Genomic DNA, 22,903 nt, shown 5'->3' on the forward strand with positions numbered 1-22,903 from the left:
GTCACTGACAAAAGACACCCTGTGATTATTTCCCTAACAGCTCCGCTTTCTAATCAAAGAGCAAACTGGGCACTTGCTTAACCTATGCTTTATTTGAAAACATCAAAGTTAAAACCTTCTGGTTTAATCTTTAAAATAACTTTTAAGCAGGGTCTAGAGACTCTGCAAAAGAGTCTCTTCTTACCAATTTTGCTCCTTAAGTATGCATTTCTTAGTAAGTAATAAAGCTGCTTCTTTCAGAATTTGGAAGCATCCCCATATTAATAAGGAATTGTTGAGCTATGATTTTAAAACAACTTAGGTAGGCCAGCACATAGAACTGTTCAAAGCAAAACAACAAGAAGCAGCCAAGAAATAAATGTGCCTTCATCAATTATTTTGTCTTTTCTTGGAGCAGGATAGGAGACTTCTGATTTTCATATGTCTAACAGACAAACTTATAAATTAGCAAATGCCTTGTACAGTTTAGAATGCTCCTGTCTAAGAATGATAAATCCCCTCCAAGTTTGGCCATACAGAGTGGCCAAAACAAGGAAAAAACTTTTGCTCAGACCATTCCAGACTCCCCAGTGTCACAAATCACCATTTCAGAAATTTAAACCCTAACTCTGCAGAACACCGGATAACAAAATTCCTAGAAGATTGAGTTTAGAACATTTTTTTTTCCAGTGCTCCTTCCAACAAGATGATAATCAGAATCAGTCAGATGCATCCTTGCATATAAAATGTGTGCTTTGGCCAATACCCTGAAAACACTGCTGTCTAAAAATAAGTCCTTGAAAACACAGTCTTCAAGTAACTTTTAAGAAATAAAAGGTGGAGAAAAAACAGTATCACAGGACTTCTGGACAAAAGACAATGTGAGGAAAAGACAGAAGGGTGAGGCAGAGGAAACTTACCGAGACAAAGGAATTGGTACAGATGGAACTGGTCACCAAGACAGAAAAAACATGGATAAGAGTTTTTACTAAAACCTTTTTTTTGTTTCATCTAAACAGAGAAGAGCCGCAATCAATTTGTATTGGTTTATATCTTACATCTATGTAATGACACTCCATAAATGTTACTCACCTGCCTTAAATCCAAGGTGATGGTGACCCAGTGGTATTGCCTTCCATTCTGAATGCTGGGACTCTGCCACCAGTTATTGGTACCATCGATTGCACTGGAAATTGGGTGCTGCTCTGTTTCAAAGCAAAATAATTTAACATCTCTTGAAAATAAATCTCACTGCATTTTTCTGACCCAGCACATTTGTCTCACACGAAGCACAATCTCTTCCTGTCATAAAGAAGTAAAAGCTGAAATCTGCCCTCAGACAAAAAGGCTGTGACTAGATCTTGCAGCGCTCAGTGATGATACACACTGCTCACACTTCACCAGCCTTTTGCTCCAAGGTGATTGCACTCACATAGTAGAGAGACTAAAACTAAAACATATTTGACTCCAATCCACTCTGTATTCAAGGGGAAGGGTTAAAAAAGACACAAACTCATGAAACAAACAGTGAAGCTTGCCTTTGGGATTGGCACTGTGGCGGTCACAGACGCGGCACTGGGCGTTGCGCAGGGGCCGTCCGGGAACGTGCTCCACCAGCTTGCAGAACATCTCCGGTCCCTTCTCCCCACAGGTGGCATTGGTGGAGATGTGAGCATTGCTGGCCAGGTTCAAAATGGCAGGAAACAGGCCTTGAAAAAAAATTATGTTTATCAGCCACATGGTAAGGCATGCAGAGTTGGCACCCTGACAGCAGTATCGCTGTTATTTCACTTCCACATTTGGATGCTTTATGCTGAGCAACACAGGATTTTGCAAGCCAGCTCTCCAGGTTACTAAACCTTCCTTTGCATAGTGAATTGATCAAAACCTGGGGAAAAACTGGCCCACTGCCAAAATCAAAGAGGTTGTAGAGTACACACTCAGCTGGTGCGGAAAAAGGCATTTAACACAAGCTCTTTGCAGCAGCAACATCACTGGCCTGAACAGGGCACTCCAGACTTGAAAGATTTAAGGACTGAACTTTAGACCTTTGCTACAGGCTTCTCCTGCAGTCTCTGTAAAGCCTAAGGGATATTTTGCTTGCCACTTATTAATCTTTACACAAACACTCCACTGTACTTTCAAATAGGTTTCCTCTTGTGCACTGGAATAATGTAGCAACAGACTAAGTTTCAAGATTACAGCTACCAGACCAGAAATCCTTCACTTTTTCTAAAAGGAGTAAAGCTTTACTTTGGTTTGAAGGCTATTGATAAAATTTCTACAATACTGTATGTGATAGAAGTTAAGCACAGTTTCTCAGTCAGGTTCCAGCTGTCCCTCATGAGCTAAAAAGCTTTTATTTCTTGCATGGTTATGGTGTAACAGAGATACTTCATTTCCACCCTGAAGTAACTCTGAAAAAGAAGCATTTTTGGAATGAGGAGTCCTGTCTTTAGAGATTAAACCCAGTGGGCTAGAATCAAAGCTATAGCCTAGGTATGGCACATTAAAACACCAGAAGAATTGTTAGTGTTGCAATAGTAAGGTATTAAAATAGCATTTTTCTTCATCTGAAAAAAAAAAAAAAAATAACCAAGCGGCATTCGTGAAAATATATGCCTACTCCACCAGTAAAACTATATGAATTCTTTTACTTCATTATCCACAATATACACCAAAAGAAACTGCAATATTAAAGTTTTGAATTCCTAAGCTGTTTATACATATAAATATCTCAAAAGTGGGTGCCAAGAGGATGGTTCCAGGCTCTTTTCAGCACTCCTCAGCAACAGGACAAGGAGCAATGGCCATAAAGTAAAACAGAAGTTTTACCCCACATGAGGAAGAACTTCTTCACACAGAGGGTGGCAGAGGGCTGGAACAGGCTGCCCAGGGGGGTTATGGAGTTTCCCTCTGGAGACATTCAAAACCCACCTGAACAAGTTCCTGTGTAATCTACTCAGGGTGACCCTGCCTTGGCAATGTCATTGGACCAAATGCTCTCCAGAAGTCCCTTCCAACCCCAACAATTCTGTGATTTAACAAGAGTGCCTATGCCCAGTAATTGTATTACCCTAGAAAGCCCAGAGAAAAGTTTCAGTGTTATTTAAGACTTGCCTTCAGCTATTGAAAATCTGGCTAAATCCTAACCCTCTGCACCACTGTATGAATAACAAACAGTGTGTTTTCAATTGTGCTATACTTGAAATTTAATAGGAGGGAGATGGAGCTATTTATTTTTTTGTGAATCCTGACTTCATTTATGTTAAATCCAGACTAGGTCAAATGCCTTGCTCTCATTACATTTAAATCTGATGCAGATGAGGATGCTGAAGACATCCTACTGACTACTCCAGTGAGGCTCTTCTGCCAGTAAGATGTTTTCTGCACAGGCTTCTCTCACCTTGTGCAGTGAATCTCCAGATGTAAAGCTGGAGCCAAAGAAGAAATGCTGCCCTCTGTTTTCCTACATGACAAGAAAGCTCAGTGGTAGAAGAGGGTATCTTTTTTACCACTTCTCTCCAATGATATAAAATCTCTTATTCAGTATTAATTACTGTTCATGCAGGGATCTACCAGCCTGTCTTCAAGAGCTACCCATTACTTCCCTGGGTCACCCATTACCTTCACTCACATTATACAGTAGCCTTGCCATTCCTTTCCATTTGCTACAGTGAAATAATTTGCCTCCAACAACCTTCAGGCAATTGACTTGTGCCAAAGGAATAGCAACACTATCACGTAATGAGTTTTCTGAGTCCCACAAAGTTAAAGAAGAGCACTTCTATCTAACTGAGTTGCACTGGAGTTTTACCCCAGGATCCAGATAAAAAGCAAGAGGTTGCTAGTTTCATCCTGCAAGGTACTGCATTTCTCCAAATACTAGTTGACTGTGTTCACCTTTGAATCTCTTAACCACAAATAAATTTTAAGGCAAACTGCAGAGGCGCAGCCACTAATTTCAGGGAAGATCAAGAATAGTAGGAGATTATTTATTAGGAAACAATAAGCATCTGCTACAAATTAAATTGAAAAAAGGCAAATTTTTAAATAAATGAGCTGCATCTTCAAAGAACATTCCTCCTCTTTATTCTTTTACAAAGGAGAGCCAGGTACTCAGCTATGAGTTCAAAAGCTCTTAGATGCTGCTCTGCCAATCTCCCTTCCCCCTCACTTCTCCACCCCCCACAAAAAAAAACCAAACAAACAAACAAAAAAAAAATAAAACAGAAAACAAAACATCTGGTAAGATATTCTTATGTCTGGTAGGAAGCAGTAAGATAAAGAATCAGTCACTTAAATGAGCCACTTACAGATTAACAGGTGACTGTCATCATATCCTGGTGTTAAATGCAAGTGGCTGTAACTAACTTGAAACTCCATCAGAAGATACCATATTTCATTAAACTTAAACTTTAGCAAATGATATTTGCATTTTTAAGGACATCACAGCATCATTCAGTCCCTAAGAAAGGACCTCTGAGATCATCAAGCCCAACCTCTAACTGATTACCAGATTGTCAACTAGACCATGGCACTAAGTGCCACATACACTTTTTTCTTGAAAACTTCCAGGGACAGCGAGACTCCACCACTTCCCTGGGTAGTCCATTTCCAGTGTTTAACAACTATTCCCATGAAGAAATTCCTCCTGAGGTCAAATCTGAATCTCCCCAGGAACAGCTTAAGGCTATGTCCTTTCAGCCTATTACTTGAAAATAGGCTGACCCCCACCTGGCTACACCCTCCTTTTCAGATAGTTAGAGAGAGTGATAAAGCCTCTCCTGAGCCTTCTTTCCTCCAGGCTAAATAACCCCAGCCTTCTCAGCTGCTCCCTAAAGGAGTTACCCTCTAAATCCTTCATCCATTTAACTTTCACAGTTTTCTATCTGAAGTACAGCACAAATGATAGATTGAATTGGATTTGTTATATTATTCCTATTAGAAAGGAAGGTAAGTGCCCCATGCAAAACCATGGGAATTACTGCTCAGGATTTTGCAAGAGACTATAGTGCTCCTGGGAAAAGCTGGAAGGATTTCTAAACTAAACTCATTTACTTCTAACTGCTGGCCTGCTCTTTTCATGGTAAGGTGAACTCTTTCATTATTTTCCAGCTATTCAGATGCTCATTTGCCTCAAACCAGAGATTCACACACACCCCAATGCCAAAAAAATTAAGTGTATAGATCTTAATTTGACCTTGAGACAGAATAACAATTGGTTCACTACAGCTCAGCACAAAGGCTAAGCACAATATTTTCATTAGATGCTCAGGCAAGTTGCTCTTATTTGTAAAGCCTTGGTTTTAGCCAGATGCATGCCTAAAACTCAGTTAAGGAAGAACTGAAAATCCGTCTGGGTACTGTCAGAATTATGTCATTCAGAGCTTTCCTAGAGAGACAAAACACCCCAAGCTCAGAGGAAGTGGAGGGAATTACAACCCCAGTACCATGACCTCAACGTGGATAGGGCAGAATTTGGCACATCCACACTCTACACTGCTCAATCCTTCAGGAAATGACAAGAAGTAATTCAGAGGTTGGATGGATTTGTTGTATATACAGTTCATCAGGCAAATCTTATGGTGAAGGACATAACATTAATACTTCAGCAAAACTCAGGAAAAACGCCTGCTCATAATGAAGCCTGTTGTGACATTTTCAAATGATGAACAGTTGGTCAGCATGCAGTATGCCAGGGAAAAAGAAGACAGGCAAAGAGGTTTAAGGCAGATGAGGGAATTCCTATTTTACGTGCTTTAATATGCCTATTGACTCTGATTCTTCCAATTAACAGAGACAGGTGGAGCATGCAGCTTATAGGAGCAGATTCAAAGTACTGATAAATCATGGATTGCCTAAATAAAAAACATCTCTAGCCAGGACAGCTATCCCTCTATTGTAAAGGTAATGGTCAAGCATACAGCCTACATTTCTTTGGGAATTATTCTACTTTAAACCAGGTTATAGAAAAGTCCTCACAAGCTCCTTGTTGCTGATGTAAACATCATCACCTTTCCTGGAAGCTCAAGTTAATTCTTCATGGGTTTGTAAGCTTTAACTTTGTTACATAGATAGACTACCAAGCACCCTTAAGTTCTCACCAAGAAGCATTTCAAGGATTTGGGACATTTCCAGGATTCTGGTGACTCCAACTGTGGTCGATGAGTATCTGTTGCTTCATTCTGGATACACCTGATTCACTGCACACGTGCAGATGCTAGGAATTATAATCATTCCACAGTATTATGCAATGAGTCTGGTATATCTGGACTTACTGAGCACTTTGTCTAGCTCAGGTATCCTGTCCATGTAGAGCAGCATCAGTGCAGTCCAACATTAGACTTAGTGTCCATGCTCAACCCACAGCACATATCCATCACTAAATGCAAATATGGAAATCATATGCATTTGTGTGCCACCTGTCAAAGGCTTTTTAGACATAACTTAAATAGAAGGAAGGGAAAAAAGTTTCTCAATGTAGGACCCTTGGCTGTGTTTTGTACAGTTAGATCTGAAAGAAACCCCGATTTCATTTTCTGATTAATGATTCTTTCAATCAGAAAATTAATAGTATTTAATCACTGTTCTGTTTTGGATAGAAGGCAAGTGGATTTGTGCATTTTGGAAAAGTGCATGCATGATCTGTGTTTCTGATCATGTTTAAGTGTATGAATCCTCACAATATAACATATAGTGCAAAACTACCTTTTATAGATGGTACATGAAGGGAGACAGACCCCAGAATAACAATCTTCCTTGTACAGACTTAGCTGATTAAAGTAATTTTTTTACAAACAGCTGTACTAACAGAAGGATGCACATGAGTTCTGCTTTACATGGGCTTCACTATACCATCAAAGGTATTTATGTTCAACAAGCACAATAAAGGTAATACATTTTGGTATCCAGATGAACACAGTAAGGATGGCAAAACAGTTACAGAAATATCATGTTTAAGACAGCTTCTTTCTGAATCCAGATTCACTGATCTGTCTGATATTTCTAGAAAGCTAACTAAATTAGGGAGGTGTTTGTTGGGGCTTTTTTTTCCAAAGAAGACAAACTGATGGGAAACAAACACAAAAGATTACATGAAGCAAGCCAAGAACTGAGTCCAGAAAGTTTTCTGGATTGTTCATTAGTGTATACATGAAGACTCTAAACCAGACATCAGTGAGCAACATTGAGACATTCAGTGATGCCAACAGCCTGATTTCTCTCTAAGTATTTTGGCTTTTTTTGTGCTGAGTGTAATAAGGCAGTAATTTACAAGTGAACAAAGCAGATCTGACTTAAAAACCATAAAGAGCTGATGTGTTCAGTAACAATGAGCTTTTATTGTGTCATTTTTCAGAACACAGAAATACTTGAAGGGGTCTAATCTCATTTGCAAGTTATAGTTTTTAAAAATGTTAGGCAATCAGCAGCTCATAACAGGCCTGCAATGCTGAAGTTTGTTCACAAGCAATGGATTCCTCTTTACTGAAAACATCTACACAGTACACAGTGACAGTTGTTCAGAATAGTTTGATGCACTTCAGGAGAACAGAACAGACCACGGACAAAATGTAATAAAATGTCACAGTATTAGAATGTATAAAATATGTAATAGCATTACACACAGAAGTTGAAGTCACATTCTTTATAACATTCTCAGAAAGTTTTCAATAGCACAGATTTGATTTAGTTGTTCTGTCTTATTCAAGTTTTGGATTAAATGAGTTTATTAAATAAAACCCTGCAACCATCAGGCTTGGGCTCAGATTCCTGGCTGCTCAATAGATTTACCCTCATTATACTTTACCAACAAGCATCTCTAGTTTAACCTTCTCTACACACTTTCATCAGAATCCTACCCCATAATCACATAAAATATTTAGGCTGCTTTCCCTAAAATAAATGGGCTAAAATTGCTAACTTCAAACTATGGGAATTAAGGTACTAATTCCCTGCTCTTACAGTCAGCAAGAAATGTGGGGTATAACACTCAACCTACCTTATAATCCACTTTGTGGAGACATTGCCTAAAAATGTGTTAGCTGCAGCATTAACCCACTTGAAAAGCTGAAAGTTTCACCACAACTTACACAATAAGCTCAGGTAGCAAGCCACTAGTTTAAAATTATTTTGAAAACTGATCATCCCTTTTTCTGTAGCTCTACAGAGAGAATTTCTACTAGCAAAACATCAAGTTTACAGGATTTAACTACAGAGTATGCTTGGGGTTTTTTAGCAGAGCATCTGCAAACTTTATTTTGCAATATTTAGGTAAACCTACTTCAGATTTAAAAGAAATCTCTAACATGACAGAACATTATCTTTTCTTAAAACCCATTCTCTATTTCTTCTCCTACTGTAGAGCAAAGCTGACTAATGTGTCAATCACAAAAATACTAGCTAGTGAAGATTACATTAATTTGATCAGTTTTTAATGTAAGAACATTCTAAGTTTGTCTGTTCTCAAGAGCTTCCAACGAGGCATATTCCTTAACATTCTTGACAAGTCCAGTCTGGCACTTTATCACTTTAAAAGTTACAGATTTTCAGTCCTGTTTGCTGCATTCATGATCTTGATGACAACTTTTGTTTACCTGAGCTGTTATCACACACCCTTTTCCAGACAATGTAAACAACCCTCACAATCTTTCTACAGTCCATTTTCCAAACTTCTTATCCTTCTGAGTTCTTGGCAGTTTGCATTTTTCCTACAGTGCAGATCCTCAGACCTCATCAGCACCAACTGGAGAATAGCTTCTTAAATTCTTGACAGATTTGTTAACGCACATGAGAATAAGTTTTGTGGTTTTTTCCGGACACTGCTGTTCTATTTGCATTGCACACCAAGGTAAGTAAAATATCCTGCTCTGTTGTACTGCAGAGCCTGGTCACTTATGGAAAAAGTAGTATACTCCACATCAGACCCTGGGATGAGCTCAGGTTATCTGTAAAACAGACTACTTTGCAGCCATTTGCTGAGCACTCAACCACTTGCTTTCAGAACAGTCTGCTGATTATTTTACAGCTCTGATCCAGTCAAGCTTTTGCAAATCACGCTTAAGCAATCCAACCACAGCACCAGAAAAAAGGACAACAAAACAAATTCATTACACCAGTTAATGTAAAAAAAACATTCTGTTTGAACTCTGCAAGCTGTTAGAGCACAAACAAGCTACAGAGGATGAAACCTTGCCCCTTGTTCTAAATGGGAGTCTTCTCTGCCAAATATTTTTTTCTGCAGTTGCTTATGTGCACTCAGCATTATTAATGAGGGCCATAATGTAGACAGGGTACTACAGCAAAAGCATTTTACCTACTGTGACCTCCCTTAGGCTAGATGATGTGCTAATTGCATTCGGTGCTCAGAAATGTATTGAAAATAATTACAACACTGCAAATTAATAAATTTAATAAAGTTATAACACTACAAATTAATAAAATTCTGTCAAACTCAGACTGCAAACAAAGTAAGCAAAAGTTTGCTCATTCAAGAATGAACACCAGCTGCACTATTCTCCCACAACTAGTTTCCTCAATATAGTTTATGAAGGTTAAGAAACAAGTGTTAGCATAACTGGCATGTCTTCCTTAAAATTCCCAAACACCAGCATATAGCCAGGCTGCTGGGCCCAATGAAACAGAATTTGAACAAGGCAAAAAAAAAAAAGTGATTTTCTTTTTCAAAGGAGGGCAGAAAACCTGAGCTCTATAAAAGTTTTAAATTTCAAAGTGTATGAAGCATGCTATATATAAAATGCATTGGAAAACTAAGGTAAAGAAAGAGCAAGGAAAGCAACATCTCCCAGTAAAGTGTTCATTGCAACATGCAGTATTGGGAATAGGAATACCAGGGAAAGAAAATGAAATCAGGGAATTATCAAACTCATAAAAAATGTCCATAACAAAGAAATCCCAGGCTTCAGATGAAATGTATAGAAAAAGGAAAGCCAAATAATACTAATACATTATCTGCAGAAGAAATGGATGCTTGTCCTCTCTTACACAGTAGCTAGTGTTTGCTTACAGAAAGTATTACATTTTTAATACCATAGATGGGTTAGATATTTTTGTGTTAGTACTCACCTACCCAAACTAGCATTACCAGTTCAATTAGAAAGCTATGTGTTAACAAGTTAGCTGGTACAAACTTCAAACATGTCCCACCTTCTGAGCCTGCAAACACAGATCCAGACCACAGAGACTCAACACAAGTTCTTAAAGTAGAAGTAGAGAGGATAAGGCAAAGACATGGTGAGGGTGCAGATGCTTAGAACTGAAGAAGTTCAAGCTTTTCAGACCCAACCAGACACTCCCACAAATGTGCTACCTTGTTTCCCAAGGGAAACATCATCTTTGACAGCCTGAGCATAGAAAACACTGGTCAATTCAATAGATATCATAGCTTTCATCCCAGCCCTGGATGTGGTTTCTAGTATTATGGCTTGGTCCTTACACAGATTTCAAAGATTTGAGGAAAAAAAAAATTAAATTCCTGGGGATAAATAAAAAGTTCTAGCAGAGGTACTTCTAATTCCTTCAATATTGACAGTAACTTACTGCTTACTTCTATCAAAACAAACTAAGGGGAAGTAGAACAAAAGAAAACTAGATTTCATGTTAGTTTTCATCATCAGACGTACAACTTGATATGAAAGAAAAGTAATTTGTGAGTATTCTATCATGCATTTCCAAAGTATAATCAATATTTCTCCTGTCAAGCCATGTCTTACAAGTATTGATTTTTTTTTTATGCTGTTGGCCAGTTCAAGAATCTGCCCAGGAATTGTCACAGCATTTACACCAAAGCAAAAGAGCCAAAAGTTGACAGATGGGCAGGCTGCCAAGGGACAACAAACCTGCCAGACCATGAAATTAGTTCTTTCTTGTTCACCCAAAGCTTTTTCCACATGTTGAGGAGTCTGCATCATTGTGCTTGTTGGTCTGGGGGTTGTTTCTTTTACCAGTACACTAGCTTTTTTTCTGAAGTCATCAGTTGGGAACAATCTTTGCTCAAACCTCAAGTAAATACAAGCCACAGCTATTAATGACTTCAGTGTCTTGCCAGTTTTGCTTATATATTGTCTAAGACATTATCAGCTTAGAGGAACATAACAGAAGTACTGGCAGTGTAACTGGAATGTCAAAGCCTAGGGACCTCAGTCACTTGTCACTTATGATGTGACCCCAGTATCAACAAAACTAAACATTTTTGTGCTTACTGATGTAGGACTCAAAGTAGACTTCCCCCACTCCCACTTAATATGACTCCTTAAATAATATCTCCTCCTGAGCTTCTTTTCTATCACTAGTTTTCAACCTGAAGCAACTGTCTCGTAAATTAAAATCCTCTTGGGTTAAATCCTAATTAAATTTGCATGCATAAATGTGCAGCTTTAGACTGCACACCAAATCATTAATTATAATAAAAAGGAAGTTATGACCCAAGTATCTATTAGCCCTCTTCTGATTCTCAATTTCCATTTATCACTTGTAAATGCTGGGAGACCTGAGCTTGAGAAGAATTTTAAAGGCTTAGAGGTCCCACTCACTTCAGTAGTGTGCCTCAGTATCACAACCAAACAAGATGTTGCTACTTTTTGCCCAATGCAAACATCAAGAAGGTTAAAACAGTTAGAAATGCTCTTGAGTCAGTTGGCACTACCTTGTGATCATAAAAGAAGTAGGTGCACTACAAAGGAACTGACATGTACTTTTCACTTAGTAAAAGCTTGTTATTAACTAGCTGTATATAAACTCAAAATTTATTTCATTTTCTTAATTTAAAAGAAAAGATTTGTCACTTCCTTAATATTAGAAATTGCAGCTGTGTTAGGTGAAGATAAATTTCTATTTAAGTCGAATTTTTCCATTTAATAACAAAAGCTATTTCAAGTTGAAGAGGTTTTGGCATCTCAGAACCACCAGCTCTCCTGTTTTCAGACAGGAAAGAAAAATGTTTTCATTCCAACAGGCACAAAGCCATTCTCAGGGCACATACAGCCCTGTATCACTGCCAGATCTTCCTGGGTAGAAGGAAGCACATTTCCTCCAGCTTGAATGGGCCTGAATGGATTTGCAACTGTGCAACCCCAAAGACATGCAAAACTTGGTCATTCCCTGATGTCTACTGACAAGATCTAGCAATCTCTTATTTTCAAAGTTAATTGGGAAAACCTTTTCCAGGGTTTTTTTACTTGGTTTTTTGTTTGTTTTTGTTCTTTTGTTTTGTTTTTTTGTTTGTTTTTTTTTATTTCAGTAGTAACCAACTGTTCAACATTATATAGAGATGGCTTTCTGCTCTTTCAAAAAAATAAAATATATCCTGCTACTTTTTTTTTTTCCTAGGCATTTTACTCTAGGCAACCAAGTAAAACTGCAAATCACTATTCTTTGTTCAGTCTTACATCTGGTGGTGTCTAGGCACACAGATTAACAAATGTACAGGACACAAACTGCAACTATTTAAAAAAATTAATAGCCAGTCAATTGTTGCTAAACATATTGTGTTTCAAACTCTTACAATATGCAAATTCTTATTTAATTGTCTTTAAGCAACTGCCTCCATAAAATTCAAAGGCATTTGTGTCACACAGGTTAAATTCCTGAAAAAATGTAATTTAAAGTACCAAAAAGATGAGGGGAAAAGAAAACAATATTTAAAAGTTCTTTTCTCTACTGCCATTAATGCTCAAGAACTCAGTCACATGGAATTTTAATCAAGTGTTCTGAAAGTATTTTGCCTTTGGCCTGAAAACAGCCCAAAGCACAATTTTTAAGGAAAATTCTAACAGACAGAGTTCAAGTAGTTTAATTTAAAATTCAGCAATGTTACAGTGACACTAAAATAATAGCGAGCACAGTTGGATCCTGCCTGAAACACCCCAAACATTTTTTGCTGATGACTGTGGGAAATGCAGCAACAACATCAGTAGAGCTGCAGAGTGGGCAGCTTATTTCCCACTGTCCTTAAGAACAGAAAAGATAAGGGGTGGCTGCTCAAATTGTAGAGATTGTATCATCTGTCCATACTCTGTGGTATACAAAAAGGGTTTTCCTCCTTGGGGCAAACATCCTGACCTCTTCCCTGCCACTGTACCACCAAGAATCCCCTTCTGACCCTCCTTCCCTATCACTCCCGCAGGATTCTCAGCCTACTGGAAACACCCAAACTTGGATGTGTCTATTACCACTATTAGCCACGGCAGCACAGCAACAAGCACATCTTTCCACCAAGTACCCACAGTGAAGTTTCTGAGCTACCTGACACATCACTGGAGCTAAACATCAGCATGGCAACCTCTGACCTACACCAGGACACTCACTGAACACAGCTGTCCACCAGCAGCTGTGTTTTGTACCTTTTGCTTCATCGCTGCCTTTAGACCACATCCCACTGCTCATCACTATGGAAAGATACTCCATTCATCTGCAAGCTCCCCGCCCCATCACATACATCTCTTTCTCACTGCCTGCCAAGGGTTGCCTCCTCCACGTCACAGAAAACCTGCACTGCACTTTGCAGAACCATTCCTTCAATTAGAAATATCCCCACTACAATACTATCAAATATGCACAAAACTAAGTTGTTCCCAGTGTGACCACTCCCAAGTAATGAGTGCTCATCCAAGGACAGACTCTGAATTTGCTGCATGCCTTTAGCATTGATGAACTTGCTCTGGAGAACATTGGCAGACACACTGTAAACCAACTTCAAGGAAGATAAATTGGGATAGGTCTGAAAATGAATAAATTCCTGTAACTTTTAGTTTAAAATTCATGTTTACATCTAAATTCAGTATCAAGCTCACATTTTTGCATTAGCAAAAAAAAAACCATGGTTCCTAAAATTCTAATCAAGTCTTAGTGAGATTTATTGATAATATCTAAATAACCTAGTTACAGTAAAAAATAAAAAAATAAAAAAAAAAATCACAGAGACACATAGCAGATTTGCTTTCTATCTATACAAACTTTCCTTTATGCTGTAAAGGATAAATCACATAAGAGTGAATTGAACTACTCTGGCAATTAAAAAAAGCAGACAAACACATTATTTAGCAACTACTGAAGGAATGAAGAACTGTCAGTAGATGTAATGTAAATCCACAGCAACTCTCCCCAAGTCAGTGAAGTAGATTTAATTCTTCATTTTGCCAACAAATTTTTTATCTCTTCAGCATATTTTAAAGGGTGTTTTCTAGTAGAAGGCATTGAGCACTTCAGAGACTACAGGCTAAAGTAAGTAAAAGGAATCCTAGAAATTTCAACAGCATATATTTCACAACCCTAATTTAAACCATAGGGTTTCCACTGATCTTGACAATTCAAAGAACATTCACGTTAAACTTCTGTTATCTAGCCCTTCTCAGCCAATAAAATAGAAACAACCTAATCATCAGAGGATTGGCACAGAGTTACAAGCCTTTTCTGTCTTCCCCTCTCCTAAAGCAGCGCAAGATTTGCACAAAAGACAGCACAGCAAAGGAAAATAAAATCTACAAATGGCGTGGCATGCAGAATAACAAAATACACATCATCTATTAATGCATTTGAATTAAAACCAGAAGAAAAACCAGTGGACTCTCTCCCACAATTCTCTCAGTAGTGAGGCACTTCCAGGAGCTGGATTTCTCACTTTTGTAAAGAAACAGCAAGAAAGAGGGAAGGTGGGATGCAGTTGACTGGTTTACTGCTGGTGCCAGACTCTCCCTGATTCTCTCACTGTCTACATATCCCCAGATGGATCAGGAGTCCCCCAAGGAGTCAGCGGAGCCCGGCTGGGCTCCATCCAGCCTGGCAGCAGCTCTGCCTGGGTGTGGAGCATCACAGGCTCCCCAGGCTGCCCTCCTCCCAGGCACCCAGCCTGCCCAACACCTTGTGTGCTTGATGCAAAGCTCACTCTGCCTGCATCCACAAAAAAAAAAAAAAAAAAAAAAAAAAAAAAAAAAAAGGAGGAAAACTTGGATCCCTGCTCCAGTGCTCCCTGGCAAGGCTGCACCGAGTCACAATCAAATTGCACTGGATGTCTCAGTTTCTACTGTGCTTTTTCCTCTTCTTCCCACACAAACATCTCGACACACATCTTTGGGTTTTGTGACAGAAAGCAAAATTCCAGTCATGCTTTCAAAAAACCTCATAAAAACAATTAATCCTAATCTAAGTTACCATCAATGACAGCTCTGATTCACATTTATGCTCAATGACTGAATTCCAGTGTTTTTTACAGTCAGCAAGACCTACTCCACTGATTTGCAGAGTTAGGATTTTACTAGTAAAAACTTTTTGCTTCATCGGGTCCACAAGAAAAAAATCAAAGAATCAAATCAAGACTAGAGAGGTTGTTTTGAATTACCTGTACAGGTTCTGCACTGTCCTCTCAGACTCTCAGCAAATAAAAGTTACAGAAATACAATTAAGAAGTAGTGCACACCAGCCTATTATCAAGGTCATTTTTGAGCAAACAGCAATAAAAATGCAGGCAGAGCCAATGAGAAAAAACAAGTTTCCACTTTGGGAAGACCATTTCTTAAACAGCTTTTTAAGCTTTATTCTCATGCGGGAATCAAGATGGGGGCTGAATCCCACAGCACAATAAATGAGCTCACAGAAAGGAATTACATTATGCTAGCAAAACAACCTTCAAATCTGAATCTTTAATCTAAAAGAATTGGTTAGGGAATGCCTTTGACAGAGCTGTTACTGTATCGAATGACAGCTTCAAAAAAAAAAAAAAAACCTCAGCAAAAGCTAACAAGTTAAAGATGACAAAACAGAAGGAATTTATTGCTGAAGGCTGACATCTACACCACCTACACAAAGCAGCAGTGGGATCTTCTCGGCCTTTGCCTGGTAGGAAAAGCCTAGAAATTACAAGGGAAAAACCAACCGTGTCAGCCCATCGACCCACATTAGCTGCTGCTTTACAAAGCCTGCCAAGTTGAACTTGTGCAAAGGGCAGTGGGTGAAAATGCCTACCATGAATCCACCTCCCTTCCAATGGCTCCCTGAGCTCACACAGAACAGTAGAGATTTTCCAGAGATAATTAAAATGCTTTGGTTTTACCTGAAAACCTGATTTTTATTTTTTTTTTAATCTCTATGTTTTGCCCTGCACTTCTCAGGAATTGTAACTGCTGTTTCACATCAGAAAGATAAGTTTAAATTATGGGCATCTACAATATTTGCTATTAGAATACTGAAAGTTAGTTTCTAGTCTTACAATTTTCCTATTTTCAGGAACTGTTTTTTATATCTAATGTAATTACAAAAAAAGTCTTCCAGCTTTCCTGTAAAATTGTTATGTATACAGCTTTTAATTCTCAAAAATGTGCAAAAAATAATTCTTTTCAGGGAAAAAATAGTTTTTTCTAGCCTGTAAAAAAGAGCACAGAATGACTGAGAATTCACTGAAGTCCTTACATGGCAGAAGAAACTACAAAAGAATAAACACAGATATACCTAGCCTTATTTTTACTCTGACACACAAGCAAATGAATCACTGGCCTCAAATCTCAAAGACAGCTGTATCCATATCTGTTGGCTCAGGTACAGTACAGAGCCTCTGAGATATTACTTAATTACCTAAATGCATACTTTAAAAAAAAAGTTTCACTGATGTGCTCCTAAGGTTTATGCCAACTAACAAGTCACAATTGTTGCAAGCTGACCTAACCAATCTGGTCTTGCAAAACTTTTGCAACGTGCTCTTCCTCTCTTTGGTCAGGAAGGGATGTCTGCAGGACAGAAAAAAAAAAAAAAAGTAGGGGAAAGCAGCAAACCCCACCTGAAGATCTTGTGTGAGACTGATGCAAATACCAACAACTGATAAACACACACTGATAGCCCTAAATTTCAAGAGATGCATTTTCTAAGCCCTCAGGGAATGGAGAAAATATTTACGACAGACAAATATGTTTTTATCTTAATCTTCAGTCTAACTTAGAATGCTTTCATGGGATTTTTCTGTCACATACCTTTGTACTCCGAGAAAAAAGAAAATGGTCTATGGCTTGGTGATTTCTTGCAAAATAAATCAGGGAAAAAAAACAAAGCAGATTTTAAATTTAGAGCTTTAATCAATGCCAAGTACATTTTCCCCACACAATGGCCATGATGTTCTTTGTAGACTACCAGGAAAAATGACATTTCTCAGTTCTTGCCTCTTCTTTCCCAACCACAAGTCAGATGGTCAATCAGCAAAATTTGTTGCTAGTTGAGATCAATTACTTTTTACACTACATATTCCTTTTAATAAGATCAAACCTCATTTCTATTCAATAAGTTTCAAAATATATTTATGTTGCTTATCATGAACTTAGGGAACCTTGTAACTTTAAGACAATGGTATCCACAAAATCAGCATTCCTGAAGGTATGCAACGTGACCTCTGTTTGAGGTGACATCAAAACTGGTCATCTAAAATTGACCTTTTTAGAGTACTACATAGAAAAAAATCCACTATATTAAGGCTTTAACAGTCAAATGGACTCAGAAGAAACAAAAGAACTCTGGAGTTACATCTGGTCTTCCAGAGTTTTGCTAAGGTATACCAAGGCCTGTAGCCCAAGAGAGACAGGGCTGCTGCAGCTCCATGCTCCCAGGCTCAGCCACTAGTAAAGCTGAGCAAGTGTTCCCAGTAGGCACATATAGAACCACACACATAATGCAATGAATATATGGATATATGCAAATACATATGGCCAGGTACATAGATTCACAAAGACAGAAACACACAAATGGCACCACCACCAATGGTTTCATCCTGTTTCCCGCTCCAGGGAAAAAATATGGATTCATACATAGGGATGGCTTTCTTTAATGCCCATCCAGAATGTGGATTTCTTGAATACCTGAAGTTGGAGACCATACCCCTCTAGACTGTCACCACCCCCATCCTGTAAGCTCTGAAGAGCTGGTCCCATAACACGTTGGTGGCTGTCACAGGAGAGCCCTGGCAGGTGCTCATTTCCCTGGGTTCATTATTGGTGCAATAATAACACTTTGATCACGTGTTCCTTTGTGGGTGGACATGAGACTTCTCACACAATTTAAGAATTTAAATAAGAATGTGGACAGATAATAAGTATCTTGGGGCCCTGCTACTTAGCCTACCTAAAGACACAAGAGATACAGATTCACTGTAACTGAGATTCCTAAACCTGAGGAAAAAATGGAAACTTAAGCCAAGTATACCACTGTACCAAATTTTACCAAAAATTGAGAAGTTTTTACCTTACTACAATGTTAAGTGATTCTCCCTCAGACTCCTGTCATATTTTTAGGTCACTGGTCTCCTGCCTCACACTGCAAGCTGCAAACAATCTACTTTTAAGTGTTCCACAAGCCTCAAGGAACTTAAAGTTTCTTTTAGTGCTCTCTTATCAGGAAACAATATTCACATTGGTGGAAACATAGCAGAAATGTTAAAGGGAAATATTTAGAAGTAAAGACAAACTTTGAAGGGGATAGAAACCTTGTCATTTTCTCTAACAAATCTGTTGCAGATGTTGGGAAAAAACTGCTGTTTAAGACTGACAGCAACAAGGTCTATTCAAGCCACCAGGATACATGAACTCAAGATGCAGTATGGTGAAGCACTTAAGATACTTTTTTCCTCTCATACAGAAAGCAAACATGAAAACAACATCCAACTCATCTTGGAACTCCAGAAAAAACTTCCTCCAAAACCTCCAGACAGTCTGGAAGTCTGTCTCTCTGTTTTAAAAGTGTCAGAGGAAACTATTTCACTGCACAAAACACCTTTGAATGCATGAGGCAGCTGAGTGTACAAGAACCACCTACCTAGGCTCACAGACTAACAGCCAAATCTACAACACCCCAAACTTCTGTCAAATGCTGTAACTCCTACAATTAAAATACATTACTTCTTGAGGTAGAGCCCACCACCCTGACTTGGGCACCGAAGAGCCCTTCCTCACTCAGTGGGATTCACAAACACCCCAAGAATGGTGCCAGGCTTGAGTAAACCAGTAAAAAAACAACTAAGATCTGAAACAAACAAACAAATCCCAGCAGACACTGGTAAAATAAGAGTTTCTCCTAAAGTCAAACACCTTATTGCGGCTTGTGGCAAATAAATAAAGAAGAGGGAGGTCTGCACTTGCATTCTCCTTACATTTTGAGCACCCTAGTGATCCAACTAAAGCATCAGCTTTTATTTCCTTCTGGAAGGAAACTTGCCATCTTGGCTGTACAGTAGCTCAGTTTCAAAGAGAGGTCTGGAGAGAAATCACACACTCCTCCTCCTCTGCATTACCTGTCACAGCAACTTGGTAATAAGCACTCTATTCAGAGATTGGAGATGTGGGTTCAAACCACCTCACACTAAGGAGATTAACATAAATCTCCCACTGCCTGGGAACGTGCTCTAACAATATATTTGATGTCACTTATGTTTCAGCAAAAAAAAGTGGCTGCTGACCATAGTGTCACACTTTGTATATTAGTCATAGCCTAAGAATACTTACTAAACCAGATCCTTGAAGCAAAGCAGGTCTGAAACCCAATGGGTGACAGGCATGTGAAATACCTATGTTCATCTCTGTCCAGGTGGAGAGCCTTCAGGGGGCCATTCAGCTCCCTGAGCATCAGCACTCATCCAAAACCCCAGCCAGGAACAGCAGAACAGACTACTTCAGCACATCAGCTTACACAAACAAACTGAGATGCAGCTGAGGAAATATTTAGTCTACAACCATAGCCTTCCAAGTTAATACTACCACAGGTTTACAGTAGCAGGAATATTTTTTTTTTTTAATTACAGAAAAAAAAAAAAATCACCTGACAGTGGCAGAGTCAAATTTATTAAATAGGAAATAGTATTCAAAAATCATTAACTGATTTTCCTTTCTACTTTGAAGACATATCACTTAACTCCAGAATGAATGCATGCCAACAGAGCAAAGCTGCTACAACAAGCCTTTGAAATGGCTTTTTCCATCTGACATTGTAAAATAATTCCTCTGTATCTAGACACAGAGTTACATGAAGAATTACTCCATTAGTGGATACAAGAGACTCAAGAGAAAATGCAAACCAAACTTTTGACTATGATGGGGACACTTTAACAATACACCTGTAATTAAAATACCAACTACATTTTATAGCTATGTAGATATTAATCTTTAGGTTGAAAGAACCAATCATTAACTTTCAAAGTGCAGTGACTTCAGTATTGTGTGTTTCTCTTTCTTAGACTGGACTTCAGCACTTCCTGACAGACCCTTGCAGCTGTGGTACCCCCCCAGTTTCTTCATTTGCTGACAAGACAAAAGCAAAACTGAACAGAAAAACAAGAAATGCTTTGAATTCTGCCACAGCACTCTCCACGGCCATGCCAAGATATCCTTTCCCCAAAGTTCTCTTGACAACTACTCTAAGAAATCTTTCCATCCTCACTTCAAAATGTATTTTTACCTCATCAAGATGCTTACAATTCTGAGCTTAGGCTGTTTACTTTCTGTAAAAGCAACATTGCTATTCTAATCTGCATCACATTCTTCACATTGTTTTAGGATCAGTTATCTTGAATTGTGGCTTTTGTAAGGCAGTTCACCACCAGGGGGGTCGAAATTCACAGCTTCCTTGGATGATCTCTGCTCTCACGCTGAGAAAAAAAAATTTTATCAACTTAATCTAATAGGAGGAATGGTCTCTAGACCTGATCTTTCAACTAGAAAAATATAATTATGGACTTAAATATTCCCAGGAGGGGTGGCTTAGAAGCAACAAAATATATTGGTAGCTTCAATCACTGACATAAAAAGCAAGTATTTTATCCAGATGCCTCTAGCACCTGTGGGCTGCTATATAAAAGCTGCGCATTACTGCAGTGAGAGATCACTGCAAATGTTAATGAAAAAACAGAAAAGGTATTGGCTCTTGTCACCCATATATTACAAGCTTCAGAAAAACTCCTATCTTTTAAACTGCATGTTACCATATATATATTCAAATATGATTTAGTATTGAATTAAGGTTATTTGATGTAAAAAAAAAAACTAAAAAGAAAATTTATATCACTTTGGCGTTTCATTTGTTTCTAAAACTGAATTTTCGTAACAAAAGTAAAGCATATTTATTTTCAAGCTGAGACATATGGCCTCAGAAATTTACTTGAGCTTGATGTTGTCCTCTTTACCTAGAGGATATTTTGTACACATAATTATATTAATAAACACTCGCTTTTACTGCAGCCCATAAACATCCAGATGCTAGTCTCCCACACTATATCCATCTCAAACACCATACTTCACCATAAAGAAAACAAGTCAGGCATCTGCACAACATATGCCTTCCAACCATTTTCCATTCAAGACTTTTTTTGTTGGTTTTAATAGAGACCTAATGGGACTGGGGATTGGTGTGCAGGGAGTAGGGATAGGCAGAAACTCTGCTGTGGACCCCAGCAGGAGCTGACCCAAGCCAAAGGTGAGAGCATCTGGTGACTACCAGCGCTTCCCATCAAGACCCAGCACAGCGCAGAGTCAACTGCTGTTAACCCAGCAGCTGAGCGAGCCGATGTGCTCAGCAGCTTGGGTCTCACCAGGACAAGCCAAGTTCCAGCACTTGAACAAAGAGGATGCCTGTGATGAAGTCATTCGAGAGTTAGAACTCGGCGCGGAGCGTTCCGGTGTCCCGGCCGCAACGCACCGGCCAGCCCACGTGCAAGAAAGATAAAAAAAAAAAAAAAAAAAATGAAAACTTTCGTAAATTATCTCCTTTATTTCTTCATGCTATCACTCTCTCTTCCCCGGAAAGTGGTTTAGGACTCTTCTCGCTCCTTACAACAGAGATCAATCTGGTTTATCTGAGCGTGCGGCATCCCTCGGGGCTCCGGCTGCCCTCCCTTCCCCAGAGAGGGACCCCCGGGACCGCGGCCCCGGCCGGCTCTGACCCCAAATCCCGCCGGGCCAGAGGCTCGGCCGGGGGCTCCCGGTGCCCCCTCCCGCCCCCGGCTCTCCGCTCTCCACAGCGGCTCCCACAAAGGCAGTGGGCGGCCCCGGAGGCGGCCGGGCGGAGTGGCCCCCGCCGCCCAGGGAGGAGAAAGGACTCGGGAAAGTGGGGGAGGGCGGCCGCAAAACGTGGAGATGGGGGAAGAGAACAGCGATCAAGGGGATGGGGGAGGCCGTCGGGAAGCGTGCGGTCGGCACCGCCGGACCCCAGCCCGCCTCCCACCGCGGGTGCCTTCGCATCCCACACGGCCCCGCACCGGCTGTGCCGGGGGCACTGCCGGGCTCCCCCAGCCCGCGGGGCCAGGGCTGCAGCCCCTCAGGCGCTGCTCGCACCCCGTTCTGCGCTCACCTCGGGGCTGGCCCTGCCCCGGCACCCACAGCAGCCAGGTCGCCGCCAGCAGTGCCAGCAGCCGCCGCCCGCCGCTGCCCATGGCCGGTGCCGCCGCTGGAGGGACGCTGCCCGCCCCGCCGGGCCCGCCCGCCTTATATCTGCTCCCCGCCGCCCCCGGCCCGCCCCGCCCCGCTGCACCGGGGGCTCGCTCACACACCCCCTCCTCACACCCCCTTCACACAGCCCTCTCCTCACACAGCCCCTCCTCACACACCCCCTTCACACAGCTCCCTCCTCACACAGCCCCCTCCTCACACAACCTCTCCTCACAGCCCCTCCTCACAGCCCCCTCCTCACACACTCCCTCCACACACCCGCTCTTCACACACACACTCCCCCTCACACGCTCTCCCCTCCTCGCACGCTCAGGGACCCCGCAAAGCCGCCCCGAAGCACTTGCGGTCCCCACCGCATCTCGTGTGATGCCGAGCCCAATGAGCCCTGTGCCTAAAAACTTCTGGAAAGCCGTACTTACTGAGCTGAGGGTTTCTGCAAGGAAGAGGAGGAAGGGAAAGGTGAGTGTGCGAAATAAGGTAAAAGCGTGGGAAGGGAGAAA

General features: G+C 40.2%; 1 protein-coding gene across 1 annotated transcript in view; it reads right to left on the reverse strand.

Moving 5' to 3' along the window:
* The window catches only part of LAMA1 (laminin subunit alpha 1), a 97,614-nt gene extending 75,227 nt beyond the window's left edge, over positions 1–22,387 (reverse strand). Inside the window, exons 1-3 of the mRNA XM_056484109.1 lie at positions 22,306–22,387; positions 1,518–1,688; positions 1,072–1,184 (exon numbers count right to left, since the gene is read on the reverse strand). Of these exons, the coding sequence (XP_056340084.1) occupies positions 1,072–1,184; positions 1,518–1,688; positions 22,306–22,387 (366 nt within the window). The remainder of the gene's footprint in view (positions 1–1,071; positions 1,185–1,517; positions 1,689–22,305) is intronic.
* Between the last annotated feature and the right edge of the window lie 516 nt (positions 22,388–22,903).

This window comes from Oenanthe melanoleuca, chromosome 2 (genome assembly GCF_029582105.1).
Source record: "Oenanthe melanoleuca isolate GR-GAL-2019-014 chromosome 2, OMel1.0, whole genome shotgun sequence".
In the NCBI taxonomy this organism is placed as follows: Eukaryota; Metazoa; Chordata; class Aves; order Passeriformes; family Muscicapidae; genus Oenanthe; species Oenanthe melanoleuca.